The sequence below is a fragment of the Trichosurus vulpecula genome, chromosome 3 (assembly GCF_011100635.1).
Source record: "Trichosurus vulpecula isolate mTriVul1 chromosome 3, mTriVul1.pri, whole genome shotgun sequence".
In the NCBI taxonomy this organism is placed as follows: domain Eukaryota; kingdom Metazoa; phylum Chordata; class Mammalia; order Diprotodontia; family Phalangeridae; genus Trichosurus; species Trichosurus vulpecula.
In genome coordinates, this window is record NC_050575.1 from 51544839 (window position 1) to 51561270 (window position 16432).

General features: G+C 40.3%; 1 protein-coding gene across 1 annotated transcript in view; it reads left to right on the top strand.

Moving 5' to 3' along the window:
- Positions 1 to 16432, top strand: part of ARHGAP26 (Rho GTPase activating protein 26) — a 531098-nt gene that overhangs the window by 178400 nt on the left and 336266 nt on the right. Inside the window, exons 7-10 of the mRNA XM_036749095.1 lie at positions 2389 to 2493; positions 4317 to 4446; positions 8991 to 9091; positions 12913 to 13007. Coding sequence (XP_036604990.1) covers positions 2389 to 2493; positions 4317 to 4446; positions 8991 to 9091; positions 12913 to 13007 — 431 coding nt within the window. The remainder of the gene's footprint in view (positions 1 to 2388; positions 2494 to 4316; positions 4447 to 8990; positions 9092 to 12912; positions 13008 to 16432) is intronic.

The window sequence follows — 16432 nt, forward strand, 5'->3', positions numbered from 1 at the left end:
GTCAAGATGGGTAAGGGAGGCGTCGACAGACAGTGAAGGTTGATGACTTGGGAAAGAACTGAAATGTGGTGGAGGGATTGGAGGTCATAATGAAGATGAAAAACAGCATTTGATGTTGTAAGCTGGGGGACAAGTGGAATGACAACAGATTGTGATCAGATAAGGGAATTTCAGAGTTCATGAACATGGAAGGTAGTACATTTGTGGGACAAGCTTATTGGTCTATAGTTTTTAGACATTGTTCTCTTTCCTATTTTGAAAGTGGGGATTAAGGAAACCCTGTTGGGGGATGGTATAAAGTGATTCATCTCTTTCTAAACTAACAAAGATGCCTAGATTCCTTGAAAGAAGTTTTCTTTAGGTGAGTCCCAAGTCCTTGAACACCAGCAACAGCATATGATTCATTGTTGGATTTACATCAGTGACCAAGCATTTGTTAAGCACATGCCTTATCTCAGCGACTCTCCTAAGCATTGAAGTTTTCAGAGACCTTGAACTCAAGGCCGTGTACGTTTACTTAATGGATCAGGAATGATGAGACAGTTTCTAGGGTTGCAATTTATAGTCAGAGAATTAGGTGGATACACAAAGGATAAAACCCATTAAGAAAAAATGTGTGCCTTATCATTTACCAGCTTTGTCATCCTGGGTAAGTCACTTGACTTCTCTAGGTCTCATTTTTCTCATATGTAAAATGTGCTAGGCTGACTTTCTATAATTCTGGGCCTCAAAGAACTTGAATCTTTTAAGGAAGGGACAGTAACTGCAATAATACAGTGAAACAGCTCTATCCCTCTGAGAGAGATCAGGAGGTAATAGTGGACCGCAAATGAAATGTAATTTAGTGATCCAATATACTTAAAAAAATAAAAAATTATCTCATATCTGAATGAAGAACATGATCATGTGAGATATCCCTGACATAATCTTTCCTCTTAGTTTTGTTTAGGTTTTTATTGTAATATGATATTCTATTTTGGCATATAACTCTGAAGCAAAATCTAGAGTATTTAAGTTGAAACTTGGAAAGTCTGCAGGAACATTGTTTACCCTAGAGAAATCAAGGGTGGCAGGAATTCAGTTTCCAAATCTGTGAAGGGATATTTTGTTCATCCCATTCACATTCACGATTATGGTTCTTAATTCTATATTTACCCTCCAACCTATCCTCTTCTGTTTTTTCCTCTCTTTGTTTCTGTTCCCTTCCCCCCTACTAAAGAGAAGGTGGAGAAAGAAAGGGTGGGCTTGACCCTGGTACTCTATAATGAAAATGATCTGCTTTTGGTCTGCTGCCTCTCTTCTCTTCAGTCTCTCATCATAGGTTCTTTTCTTCAATTTTCTTTTCTTTCTTGCTTTACCTTCTCTTGCTAGAGTGTGCTTTGCTTATTACTTATCTTTTTCTGATTTTATCCTCTTTCTCAAACCCTTCTCTTCCTTGTCACCTCTGCCTATCTATTTCCATATTTGTTAAATGTATTTCTATACCAAACCTCTGTGTGTGTGTGTGTGTGTGTGTGTGTGTGTGTGTGTGTGTGTGTGAGAGAGAGAGAGAGAGAGAGAGAGAGAGAGAGAGAGAGAGAGAGAAAGTAAGAGAGAGGGAAGGGAGGGAGGGGGAGAGAGAGAGAGAGAGAGAGAGAGAGAGAGAGAGAGAGAGAGAGAGAGAGAGAGAGAGAGAGAATAATAAACATTTCTGAGAGAAAGCAGCTGGAAATACTGTAAACTCTCCTTTAGTTTGGTTCAAAGTGAGTTTCATGTGTTGTCTGATTTCTCCACCCCTTCTTCCACATCTACTCTTCATTTCCTACACCCTGATTATGTGAGCTATCCAGTTCTTTCCCCTTCCTCCTCCTTACTTTCTAGTAGAATCCCTTTTTCCAAAGAAGAGATATTGAAAAACTTGAGTGTACTAAAAAACAAAATCCCCCAGCTGTCTGTGCATTCCCTGTAGGCAGGACAAGACTTCACTTATATTTCCTTGCAGGAGGTGGATGAGAGCTTAGGTTAGATATTATGAAAAAAACAAACATTTCTCCTGAAGGGTTATAGAACATTATAGTACAATACAAAAGATCTTATGGAGTTTTTTTTTTTTTTCTGGAGACTTTAAGAGAAGAATAGGCAGCTAGCCTTTTTTAAACTGAAGGATGGTTTTAAAACACTCTTGTTGTTTGAAAACATTCCCCATCTTGACATTTGTAGATGTGTCATTTTTTTCCTCGAAGTTAAAAGGACTCTTTTGCACAGTAATTTGATTTTCATCTTGGTATTCAATTTAAGAAGCCAGTGATATTTTTATTAGAATTTCCTGCTACCACTGAGATGCTCCATGGATCTATCCTCCCTTCCTAAACCTGCTTGTTTCTCGCTTTTCCCTTCCCTCCCTTACAGCTGCTGGCCTTCCTGCAGGGACTCTTCACCTTCTACCATCATGGTTATGAACTTGCCAAGGATTTCAGTGACTTCAAGACACAGCTGACCATCAGCATACAGAATGTGAGTGGGCAAAAGTGTCAAGGCCTTGGGATGGGAAGGGCAGGGCATCTTGGGTGGTGTCTCTGCCTTCTAGTGGGGGTACTTGGAGAAGGCCAGGCAGTTAAGGACAGTTGATTACAAAACAAGAAAACCAAGAAGGAAAAAGAAAAGAAAAAGGAAAAAAAATGTGTCTGGCCCTGAGGACCACTGCCTTGAAAACAGTCCAGATCATGTTTGTCCTGGGTCTTAGTTGTTCTCTGCGGGCAACAAAGAGACAGACATCTTCTGGACATCAGCCCCTTAGGCATTCTTTTATAGCACAGCTAACTTTTATTTTGGGGGGAGGGTTGCTGCCAGTTTTTTTTAATCTCCCAAAAAAGGAATCAGAAATTCTCCAAGTAGTGGCATTTCCATCTTACTGTAGCTAATGCCACCTTACTCTTCTGAGGGATAGCAGTGAGGATAGGGGCTCTTGCTTCTTCTCCATGGCCTTTAATTCCTAGTAAAGTCTGCAGAAAATTCAATTCATTACTAGACTCATTTTCATTTTCCATTTCTTTTCCTCCCTCCCTTTATTTTATTTAAAAAAATTTCCATGCCATTTAATAGCTAACATTTATATAGCACCTACTACATATAGTGCCAGGCACTGTGCCAAACTCCTTACAATTTTTTTATCATTTGATCTTCTCAGCAACCCTGGGAGGTAGATGCTATTATTATCCTCAAATTACAGATGAGGAAACTGAGGCAAGCAGAGGTTAAGTGGTTTGCCCAGGGTGACACAGCTAGTAAATGTCTGAAGCTGGATTTGAGGTCGAGTCTTCCTGACTCTGGACCAAGAGCTCAATCCGCTGTGCCGCTTACCTATCCCATTTGGGTGGTCATTTCCCTCACCTCTCCCAGTTTTGCCAGTCAACATTTCAGCTTCTCCTGACAATAGAAGCAGCCTTCTGCACCTGTATTCTCCTACCTCTCAACTGAGAGACCAGGAGTATGTTTCTGTTCCTGGGATTGAGATTAGGCATTGTGATTAATCAGATTTCAGCCACCTTTCATCGTTTTCATTTACAGAATTAGAGTGACACATATTATTCTCCTGGCCTGCTTGTAACCGTTTGTACAGTTCATAGAAGACTTTCCATGTTTCTCTGATTTCATCATACCTGTCATTTCTTGTGGTACAATATAGTATAGAGACATTCGTAGACCACTTTTGGCCCAATCCTCCACCTAGTCAATGGGCTTCCCACTTTTTTTTCTTCCAGTTTTTGATATATATATATATATGGGACTTTTCGTTATTTGACCTCCTTGGGTTATATGCCTAGGTGTGGGTTGTCTAGTTCAGAGTTTCATTATTCTTAAACAGTAGGACCAGGAGAGATTTGTTAATTAGGGTCATTTACCTTTAATAAATGAAGCTTTAGCATACCCTTCCCATGTTATGGCTGTGCCATGATTCTATTTTTGCTCAAGTGATCTTTATATTCTAGCCCAATAAAGCATTTATTAAGTGCTGACTGTATACCGGGCACTTTGCTAAGCAAACCAATAAAGAGAAAAATAATTTAACTCCAAAAGGTCGTAGGGAGAAAGCAGATAAATGGAATCCAATCCACTCTCAATTGTGTAGCTTTTGCCTTGAATTTTTATTTTTTTTTCTCTCCTGAGTCTTAGGGACATGGAAATTGGTAGAGCTCAGGACCTTTGAAGTCTTGCCCTCCTCTTAAAAAACAAACATAGATTCAAGCACCCTTAATTATTAGGCTGACTTACAGATTAATGGAGATAAGAACAAAGATTAAATTTTTCTGATTTAAGTGGAATTGTTTTCATTATAGACAAGAAATCGCTTTGAAGGTACCCGATCAGAAGTAGAGTCACTGATGAAAAAAATGAAGGAGAATCCTCATGAACACAAGACCATTAGTCCTTATACCATGGAGGGCTATCTCTACGTCCAGGAGAAACGTACGTGATATTTACTACACGGAGGGGTGGAGGTTGGGTGATGGAGGAGAATGGGAATCTGCCAGTGACATTTTGGCAGAAAGATGTTCCAGTTTGCTGCCAAGGGGGAATTTTGAGTGAGAGACTCAAGCATGCAGGAGAAGAAGGCCCGAGACTAGGTTTACTTCTGGGTTCTCTATTTGGTTTGGTACTCTCAGGTCAGAATGTGATATGAAGGAAGAGTAAATATTTATCAGCTGGATTCTAATTTAATTGTCATCGTTCAGTCATGTCAGACCCCGTGGATCATACTGTCCATGGGATTTTCTTAGCAAAGATACTGTCTTCTCCTTCTCCAGTGGATTAATGCAAGCAGAGGTAAGTGACTTGCCCAAGATCCCACAGCTAGTAAGTGTCCGAAGCTGGATTTGAACTTGGGTCTTCCTGACTCCAGATCCAACGCTCTACCTACTGAGCCATCTAGCTACTTCTTCTTTAATATGTACCTACTGTTTGAAGCACTGGGAATAAATATAAGGTAAAAACTAGATCATCATTTCCCTTAAGAAACTTGCATTCTCATTGGGGCAAGGGAGGGTTTGCCTTGTTTACATATAACTATAATGATGCAGGGTATGGAGTGATGGGGGTAGGAAGACATCAGAGGAAAGGCTGTATCAGAGGGGGACTGAGGGAAGGAGGGCCCACAGGATTAATGCCAATTGAGCTGAGTCTTAAATAGGAGACTTCTAAAAGGAGGTGATGCATTCTGGTTTGGGGACAGACTATGCATACAGAGAGGTAGGAGTTGATCTATCTAATTAGGGGAGAGCTAATGGTTCCAGAAGGGCAATTTGGTGAAATAAAACTGGAAAGGAAGATTAGAGCCCCATTATATTGGCCTTTAAATGCTAGATTGAGGGGTTTGTTTTTTTATCTTGGAGACAATAGGAATTTCTGAAGTTTTTTGATCAGGAGAGCAGCAGAATCGGCTTTAGGAAGATTATTTTGGCTACTGAAGAATGAATTGGAGACAAAAGACTAGTGGCAAGGTGATGTTGTTATTCTGTCATTTCAGCCATGTCCAACTCTTCGTGACCCCGTTTGGGGTTTTGTTGGCAAAGATAACTGAAGTGGTTTTGCCATTTCCTTCTCTAACTCACTGTATAGATGAACAAACAACAGGGAAACAGGGTTAAGTGACTTGCCCAGAGTCACACAGCTAGTAAGTAAATGTCTGAGGCTGGATTTGAACTTAAGTTTTCCTAACTCTAGGCCTGGTGAAAATAGTTTAGAAGAGAAGATCGGCTTCAGAGCAGCAGTAGAGTAAGGGAGAATATACCAATAAAGGGAGAAAAGGAAATAGAATTGAGTGGTGTTCTAAAGTTGGCTTTGACTGAACTTGGCAAGTGATTGAATCCATGCGTGAGAGAGGGAATAGTCAATGATGGCTGATGTTAAAGTCCTGAGTGACTGGAGAAGATGACAGTGCCAAGAAAAGAGTCAAGGAAGGTTAGAGGAAGTGTGGGTTCAGGAGGAAAAATGATGTTTGATTCTGGATGTGTTATGTTTAAGGTGCTGATGGGATGTCCAGGTGGATGTAGCCAGAAGGTAGTTGGGTATCTGGAAATAATTAGATGTGGGAGACATCTTTGTGGAGGTGATAATAATGCACCAAGATAGTTTCAGAAGAGAAGAGAAGAAGCCCCAGGGCACAACCTTATACACCCCTGCTTAGGGTCGTGAAGTAGGCTGAGAAGGAGTGGTCAGACAGGAAAGAATAATGTTGCAGAAGACAAGAAAAACCCAGGTGTCTAGAAGACAGTGATTGGCCATGTTAGAAAGTTGAAGAAGGGTGGCATTTGGTAAAAAGCTGAGCAGTTAGGAAGTTTGTGCAGTGACTGTTGAGGGAGTAGATTCAATAGAGTTGTGCTGGAAAAGAAATTTCAAGAGATGGAGAAGTAGGTGGTGGTGAATTGTAGGCAGTGAGTGTGGGCAGCTCTTATGAATTTATCAGTAAGGGGACAGAGAAGATTATAGCTTGAGGGTCAATATTTGGTCAGTTCCTAGTAAGTTACTGACAACATAGGGAATAGATAACTGAGGTGTATTCAGAGATAAATGACATGATCCCCATCAAGGAGCTTATAACCTAGTAGATGAACATTCACTTTTATTGGAACTTTTTATTATTAGAGCTTAAGATTTATAAAGCAATTTACACATATCTCATCCTCACAACAACTCTGGGAGGTAAGTATTATTACTGTCTCAATTTTACAGATGATGGAACTGAGGTACACAAAGGTTAATCGACTTGCCTAGGCAAGCTAGTAAGTGTCTGAAGTAAGATTTGAACTTTGGTCTTCTAACACCAAGTCCAACTCTTATCCATTGAACCACTTAGCTGCCTTATAGAGTACTTTCTTGACTACAGCTTAGCCTTGACAGTTAAGTTAAATGAAAATTCTTATCTGCATTTTAAAGGTAGGGAAATTGAGCCTCAGAAGGATTAACTGATTTTTCCAAAGTCACATATAAGTTAATGTTTGCGGCAGAATTCAAACCCAGGTTTCCTAACAAAAAATACCGCACCGATTGCTGGAAATGAAGGTTGACCTTGGTGCAAATCCTCTGTCTCACATTTCTTAGGTATATGGCCACAGATTAAGTCCCTTTATCTCTCTGTGCCTGTTTCCTCTTCTCTGACAATGGAGTAATAATACCTCATAGAACCTATTTTATAGTTACTCTAAGTTTCAAATGAGGTGCCCAATTTAAGCCATACCTGGAGTTTTATTCCAGTGTAAGGAACAGTAAGAAAGACAGTTTGACTGGGGTATAGAGTGTGTGAAGGTTAATAATGTGTAATTCAGCTGGAAAGATGGACAGTAGGATTTAAATGCCAGACATAGAAGTTTATATTTGTGCTTGGAGCTAGTAGAAAGCTACTGGAGTTTTAATGTGGGGGCAGTGGTGACTTCATTTCTGGTTTAGGAAATTGCTTTGATATCTGTATGGAGAATGAATTGAATAGGGAGAAATTGGAGTGAGGCAGGGAGACAGGTTGGAAGGCTACTATAATTATTTATGCCAAAAGTTACGAAGACCTGAGTTCAGGTTGTGGCTGTGTGAGAAAGAAGAATATGCGGCTACTGATTTGTGGTGGAGTGAGGGAGGGGAAGGGTTTTTGGGAGTGAGATTTCCCAGAACTCCCAAGTTTCCAATAATTTTAAAGATCAGACTGCAGAGCGTGAAAAATCCATGGGGACTACTTTGGAGTATGAATAGAAGAGGGAAAAATCCCTGGCAATGTGAGGTTGTAACTGAGGTCATGAGACCTTCCAGGGTTCCTGCATCTTGATAGAAATGAGCTTATCGGGATTGGAAGGAAGAGGTAGCTGAAAGCCCGGGAGTTCTCTTTGATTGTTTTTCTTATCTCTGTAAAATTGCTTTACATCCAGGTGAAGTAGAAATTTGGGGTCAGGATCCAGGGAGCATCTCTAATGTGACCACTTAAGTTAGTGCTACAGAAAGTAGCAGCAAGGAGGGTGTGCAGCGGGGGAGGCACTCTCAAAGTTAGCAGGGCTTAGAGGAGGAAAGAGGAAGATGACTGCATAGTCTGATCCCACCCGATTTTCTCTTTGGGCAGAAAATGAGAACTTGGAGAGACATTGGTACTGCAATAATGTACAACCAATAGTGAATTAATTTAATAACTTTGCAGTTTACTAGTACAGCATCTGGCACATCATTGGAGCTCAGTAAATGTTTGTCCAGTGCATGCATGAATGAATGAATTCCCCAAGGAAACCTGAGTACTTTTAGATCTTAAAAGCCAGTTAAATGACTTGGAGGAAAAAATCTTGTATTGATCCCGAAGGAAGCACCAGGAAGTCTTTTCTGTTTTTAGCTTTATGGGAGGACATGGGCATGAGTCATACAATATGAGTGGTGGTGTTGGTGGTAAAGATAATGATGATGATGATAATGATAACAGCTAGCATTTATATAATACTTTAAGGTATGCATAGTGCTTTACAGATATCTTATTTCATCTTCATATCTGCCTTGTGAGGTAGGTGCATTTATCCCCATTTTACAGATGGGCAAAATGAGGCAGGCAGTGTTGAAATGATTGGCCTGGGTCACACATCTCGTAAATGTCTGAGACTGGTTTTACACTAGAGTCTTTTTGACTTTAGGCCCAGCACTCTTACCTACTGTGCCATCTGGCTGCCTAAGGGTGTACCCATGTGGAATATTATCTATTCATTGGAGTGGAGATGAAATAATTACCTCATTTGGTCTCATTTATATGGCAGAGAAACTTCTATAGTCCCTAGGACAGAAGGTTATATGTGTGAATGTGAATATGTATGTTTTCCTGTAAATGGTTTACAACAGAAGGGGTCATCCGTGGGTGACAAGAACCAGATTAAAATGTAACTAGGAAATACTTAACAAAATAAATAAAAATACAGTACAACATAGATAATGTTAATTTGTGGTTTTTAGTATTCATTTGGTTTGTACAAGATTTACAAGAAGGTGTTCTATTGTAGGTCACTTTGGCACTTCTTGGGTGAAGCACTATTGTACGTACCAGCGGGAATCCAAAAGGATCACCATGGTGCCCTTTGACCAGAAATCAGGAGGAAAGGGGGTGAGTGGTTTTTGTTTGTTTGTTTTTAAATCATATTAGCTCTCTAGAGGTGGTGGTTAGTTGGCCACCATGGCCATGGATTCCATCCCTATGTAGGTTACTTAGCTTACCCTGATCTGTGGCCACTTCAACCCTGTACCTTTTGCCAAAAGGATATTGGAAGGCAGAGCAACATCCTCATGCTCGGACAAGCAAGTTAAAGCACATGCCTTACAAAAGGTGGGTCAGTCAAGCCGTCTTCCTACATAAAGGACAACATTATTTTTGGTAATACCTTGGTAGAATGTGTTTGTTTGAAAGTCTCTGTGAGGTTAGTCACTAAGGATTTCAGATGAATAAACTTACATGGTTCTTTCTTTAGTTGTGCTTCTTTTCTACTTTTTTTTCCCTTTTGTTTCCAGAGAAGCAACTTTTTTTTTCTTCAGCCTGGGGGCAAGGGATGGATTCAGGGAGAGGTTGGGGTGGTGGTGGGGGGGTGGGATGGGGTAAGAGTTAAGTTCCTATATTACTCTGTCACAAAAATGAGTGACCTTCATTTTTGGTTCTCTGGAATTGTGTTTGGCCATTGCAGTGATCAGTGTTCTTAACACTTTCAAAGTTGTTAATATAGACACATTAATGCACCTTTGGCTGAGCAGACTCTTTTTGGTGGGTGGGAGGTGGGTTCCTTTAGATTTGATCTCATTTCTTTTAGCCTTATACCCATAGGTTTGGGTAGATTGTGAGACATAACTGATAATGAGCTTATCACCATGGATGGAATGGGTGTTCACTATAGACTATAGCAATAAAATCCTGTGGATAACTTTTTTGTGGAGCTTAAGTAGATACATCATTTAGTAGGCAAAGAAGTAACAGAAGTCAGTCTTAGGCAGTTCTACCAAAAAAAATAAATAAAACTCTTGTGGGCTCTTTGGAATAATGCTGGGTAACACAAAGGTGAGGTGTGTTCTCTAAGCAAGGTGTGGCAAAGAAACAAAAGATGAAACTTGGTTTGGGGATGTGAATGTAGGAAGCTTTAGGTAGGTCAAGAGAGGGGAACTAAGGGGGACTTAGAGCTCTGTGATATAGTAGTGGGTTAGAGAATTGCTACATGGTACAGAAAGCATGTAGACCAGATGGAGGAAGCTTTGATTTGCTGCAGTTGAGATGAGGAAGAATAGTAGTGGTGATGATAGGAATTTATAAGAAGGCCCTGTGCTAAGCACTTGGCAAATATCTCCTTTAATCTTCACAATAACCCTAAGAGGGTAGCTACCATTATAATCCTCATTTTACAGTTGAGAAAGTGGAGGCAGGCAGAGATTAAGTGATTTACCCAGAGTCACACAGCCAGTATGTATCTGAGTTAGGTCTTCCTGACTCCAGGCTCTGCACTCTTCCACTGCACTATCTACCTGCTTAGACAAACCATTTAGAATGGTAGACATTACCCAAGGTTTGAGTTACAGATTGTGGAGAATAAGGGGATGAGAAGGGACTTTGCCTAGTTGGAGCAATTGGAGTGTACCATGGGGCAGTTAAGACAGTAATGGTCAATAGTTCTCCAGGGACCACAGAGTTTGTGAAGGTCGGGCAGATTCAGGATCCATGAGAGGATCGGCTTTGAGAAAAGGATGATGAGGCTAGATTACCTCTGAAAGTAGACAGTTTTGGTGACTTCTTTTAAGGCAGCTTAGAGAGGTTGAAACACAGGATCTGATTGAGATTTGGAGGGATGAAATGAAGGTCTAGGGAATATGAATTCATGTACAGTTCTGTTTGCCAATTTATTTTTCCTGGGGATCTTTAGTGTGGCAACCCCCATTAATCACTCCCTCTGATATATAGTATAATTCCCCCACAGTGTTGAAAGCCAGTAACTGTATATTTTATGTAATGGTTCTTGTGAGCCCCTCAGTGAGGAACTGGTTTAATGAAAGAGTATGTTGAGGAGCCATTTATGGCCTATTACCTTTGGAATCCTTGCTTTTTTCCTACATCTCTACTTATCCCAGCTTTCTATTTATCATTATGTACTTTTCCTCATTTATCCTCCATTTATGGCAGAAGATGTCTGTCTCTTTCATTGATCTTTTCTCCATTTCTTAACTAAGAATTTCGTAAAATGTCATTTTTTTCTGACTCTGCCAGTCTTTTTTAGCTCTCAGTAGTTGAACAGATCATCTCTATGGCACTTCCCTGATTTGGTATATTCATCCTTAGTTCCCTTCCTCCACCCACATTATATGCCATTTTTAGTTCTCCTATTTTCTTCCATTTCACAGGAATGTACCAAATGAGCCTGGAAAGTGGGAACTGTTCCTTGTCCATTGAGCTGCAACCTGCTCAGACATTCAGCTCACTTATTAAATCTCTTCCTTTAGAACCCAGGAAACTCTTTGTGGGAGGAGGGGGTATTTTCAGACCCATTTGAAGAATTGCTAAGGATTCATTAAAAACCTTTGGGAGGAAAGGATTGGGTTTGAGCTTTACCTAATTTCATGTTTATAAATTCAATTGAAGAATTAAAATATCAGGCCATAAAAAAGGCAAAAAGCAAAAGAGATCAAGAGAAAAGAAGGTTTGTAGATAGGAGCTGTCTTTTGAGCTGCCTTTTTCCTGACCCTTCTCTCTTTGATTGATATTCCTTCCATAAGTTATCAAGAAATAGGTTTTTAAATTTTATCTTACCTTGAGGGAAGTTTGTCAAGACATTTTATGTTCTGTCAGCAAGTTAGGCAAGTATGTGTATGTGGTTTTTTCTTTCCTGTTTTGACACCCAACCCTACTCTGTCCCTGTGCCAATCCATTATAAAATTGATTTTCACCATTTATTTCCATATGTACAAGGCCCCTTCTCTGGTGCAGTAACCATTCCTTAACACATGGGCATCGTGCATCTCTGTATAATGGTTTTCATTTGTGGTTAAAGTAGCTTGGATAAAATTGATAGAATAAGAAGATGAGACCGGGCTTGTCTGTTTCTAGTACACAGCACAGAGTAGGTACTTAATAATAAATGTTGATTGGTTGATTAATCTCCTGACTCTTTTGGTTTTTAGTTTCTGATAATGAAAGCCTGTTCTTTTTACCACTCAGGGACACAATGAAAGTTAACAAATCGATATTTATAAAATGCATTGAGATCTAGAATTTTTGGGTGCTAGAACTAACCTACAGTTTCATAAATACCGAGCTAGAAGAGACCTTAGAAGTCTTCCTGTTCAACTTCTACATTTTACAGATGAAGAAACTGAGGCCAGATTGGTTTGGTGCCTTGCCTAAACTCACTGAATGGAAGAGCTGAGACTTGAACCCAGGTCCTTTCACGTCAGACTCTTTTCAGTATCCTCTTGATTTTTTTCAATTAAATTCCCAGTGGAGAATTATTCCCTGTCATTTCACTGAGAGGCAGCATGGTATAGTGGAAAGGCTTTTGGATTTGGAGTGTAAGGACCTGGGTTCAAATCCCACCTCTGTCATTTATTCTTCTCGGGCATGTCACATAACTTTTCTAGTGTCAGTTAATTTGTGCATTGAGGGGGTTTCAGCCATTCCATTGGATGATTGGACAGTTCCTGGATGTGAAATCAGCTTGTCTGAATCAGCCCATAATTCAAGTTTCAGAGGAGGTGCTTTTGACATGAACTTTAATTTAGTCACTTCCACAGAAGATCTTTTGATCAATCATTCATTTACTTAGTATATTTGCATGAATGTATTTGAAAATAAAGATAAAAAGATTGTTCAGGTTTCTGTGTAGTGTTTATTTTAGAGACGATGGTGGGGGGGCGGGCAAGATCTCCATCTCATTTCATGTTCCTTGTGTTTCTCACTAGGGAGAAGATGAATCAGTCATTCTCAAATCATGCACACGACGGAAAACAGACTCTATTGAAAAGAGGTTTTGCTTTGATGTGGAAGCTGTAGATAGGTGAGTAGCTGTCTTCTCTTTCTGAGGTCCAATAACTCAGTGTTTCAATTGTAGTTTCTGTTTAGTCAAAGTCTGCAAAGTCTTTCTCCACCTCTGCTCCACACATCTGTGCTAATTCCCTCCTCCTTTGCTTTTACCTCCATCCATTCTTTTGACTGCCTTTTGCTTCCCATTCCTTCTCTTCCTTCTTCCCTTCTTTCCATCCCTTCCCTTTGTCTCTTTTCCTTTCCCCTTCCTCCCTCCATTTTCTGTACCTTCTCCTTTACCATTTTCCCTTCCCTTCCCCTCTCACCCCATCTCTTCCTTACCTCTCCCTTCCTTTTTTTTCTTTCCCTTTTCCTTCTGTCTTCCATTTCCCTCTCTTTTCCTTTCCTCTTTCTTCTTCCTTTCTCTTTCCCCTCCCCCTGTCATCTCTTTCATTTCTCCCTTTTTCCTCTTCCCATTTTCCTTCTCTTTTCCCCATCTCCCTTTTTCCCTCCCCTACAAAAACCTTCCTCTCTGCCTCCCCCCTTCCTCCTATCCTAATCCAATTTGGAACAGCCTGTGTACAACTTATCAGCCTCTATAAAACCTTTCAACTTCCCCTCACATATCAGGCTTAACCACTAGACGTTTCCCCTCCCCTGCTTCGAGGTTCCATTCTCTGGTATGCATTTTACTCATCTCCATGCCCAAAACAGACATTTAAAGATGAGTGACCTGATTTTCTTGGCAAGATTAGACCAAATGTTTGTGGTTTTAGACTTGTTAATATAAGAAAGAAGACATGGGGAGAGAATTGGACAATTCCTGGGTGTGAAACCAGGTTGTCTGAATCAGTCACAAGAGCTGTATGTGAAAGACATCTTACTAGTCTGCCACGTGCCAATGATAAAGCCAAGGGAAGAGACCAAACCACTTGTGGATTCTCAGACCCTTGATTGAGAAACTTGGTGTATTCCTCAAACTGAAGATTCCTTCCTTAAGCCACACCATTCCATCATCTCAAGTTAATCTTGATCACGTTCCAATTCCTTAGGACGCTTTCCTTGGCAACTGTTAATTCTTTCAAGAAACCCCATGTGTTGAGTTTATTTCAGCTTCCTCTAGATTTTTCAGCATGGAGATCCTAAACTATCCAGGGGGCTTTTTGTAGTAGTCATTCTCATACCAGAGGTTACATGTCTCACTTAACCCTATCCCTGTGTTTACTTGCTGCTCTGAAAGACTCTACCCCTTTGCCAGGCAGCCTGTGTAGCTTGGTGTCTTCTTTACATATTCTGCCAACCTTTCCCAGTTCTAGAGAGTCCTTGAAACTGAAGGAAGATTGGAGTATGTTCCTGAGTATGCTTGCAGATTGTGGTATGCATTTCTTTTGCATGCTTTGTGGTGCGACACCTTGTTACTAATGTCACATAATTGTCAGCCTGCTTTTCCTACCCAGCATGTCAAACTAACTTTTATACTTAAGACTGTCTTGCACATTCCTTCAATGTGGCATGATTAGAGATGGAGAAGAAAAGTAAATGCTTTTTGTAAAATGCAAGAAGTCTTTCCAATAATGTGGGGGTGGGGGGGGCGGAGTTGGTTGGTTTGTTTGATGGAAAGTGATAGGACCAGAAAGTCTCCCCAAGGCCCAAGAGCATTTGAGTCCCCTTGCCTCAAAGCAGATTCTAAGTGATGGTTCTTTTTAATATTTAATTGTAGATAACTTTGTTTATTCTGAGCATGGCATTCTGAGTGGTTAATGTTGGGGTTTTTTAAAAAGGTCCTCCTCACATGGTGTTTCTTAACTTGACCAGTGTTGATGGCTTGCTAGTTTGAGCAGGTGTTCGATCTAAGTCAGATCTATCAGTTCTCCTTGTGATTGTTTATATAGCTTTGCCCTCTGGCTCTTGGGATGGGATGGGATGGGATGGGATGGGATGGAAGCCAATTCAAAGATTCTGTTCCGAGAAGAATCACTGTTGCTCACTGTGCATTCAAAAGTTGCCACGGCTTGTGGGGAGTTGTTTTTTAGGCAATTAAAACTCTCTGTGGCGCCTCTCATTTCCACCCTTGCCAATGCTTCCTAGCACCTTCTTCCCTTCCTGAGTACTTAAAGACCCATAAAAGCTTAGAATGTCCCAATTATAGACCAAGAGAAAATGTGTTGAATTGAATGAATATCCTGGAGTGGGTCCGGGAAATCTATTTTCTTTTCTCAGCTCTCTTAGCAGGTCATGGCAGGGTCCTTCAATAGTCGGTCAGAATGAGACTCCCTGTGTCCCCTCCTATTAATCCAGAGGGAAGTGTACAATTCTGTGATAGGTATCTCCAAGTATCTTCTATTTGTCTGGTTTTTTTTTTCTCTTCCCTCTACTCACTTCTGCCTTCCCTGTATATTTTTGTAGTTTCCTCACATATTAGGAAGGAGCTAGGAAGCAAAAGACATTCCATCTGCAGTTGTCACTGGCAACTTTGGGTCCTTTTATCTTGCAAGAATCTTGTTTTTTTTCCCCCCAAGATGCAATTCAGCAAGGAGATGAAAGCTGTTTTTGTCTTCCACCAGCCACTTGCCTGTAACCCCTGGACTTACTCTCAGAGATTTCTGACCAAGTCCTTTTTTATCTCTGGGATTTGATAGGAAGAGTTATGTAGCTTAAGAAGCCAGAGTAAAGAGAGAGCAGTAAAAGGAGAAAATAAGAAGATATAACTGTTTTAAACAACACCTTAGAGAGCCAAAATGATCATGAGGGTACATTGATCATGTAAGGTACTAGCCATATTATGTTACATTAAGATTTTTCACATGTTTTACCAAGTGATTCTTGCATCACAGGGTGGTTGTTGGGAAAGCATTTTGTGTATCTTCATTGGGCCATGATAGAAATGTGGCTAAATTCATGTGCTGAACTTGGACATCTGTTCTGGTTGACTTCAGGGTTTCTAGTTTAAATGCTGTTCTCTTTTGACCTTGCGGATCATGGGATTTAAAGGTGGTCCTGCTGGTTCATTTTATAAGGGAGGAAACTGAGGTACAAAGAGTTTTAAGTGACTTGCCCAAGATCACCTAAGTAATAAGTAATGGAGCCAGTACTCAAAACTAGGCCTTCTGACTCCAAGAGTAGTACTCTTTCTACTAACCAGCGTTGTCCTGTTTATTCTGATAAGTCTTGTCAAACTTGGCATTGAAGCTACAAGATTTCAGGAGAGTGTTGGTCCATCCAGAGAAGAAAGCAGGTTTTATAGTCATTTACTAGATTTGCAAGAGTATCTTAGAATATTGTATTCATCCTTCTTGTATCTTAAGTGGGGGTAGGGGTTGGGAAAGAGGCCCAAATTTGTGTTAATTTTACTCTTTCCGTGTAGAGAAGAGTGATACAGTTTCTGGGGGAAAATTCCACTGCCAGGAATAGAAAATGCATGTGTCTGTAATGGAAAACGTAAAATTCTATAAATGCCTT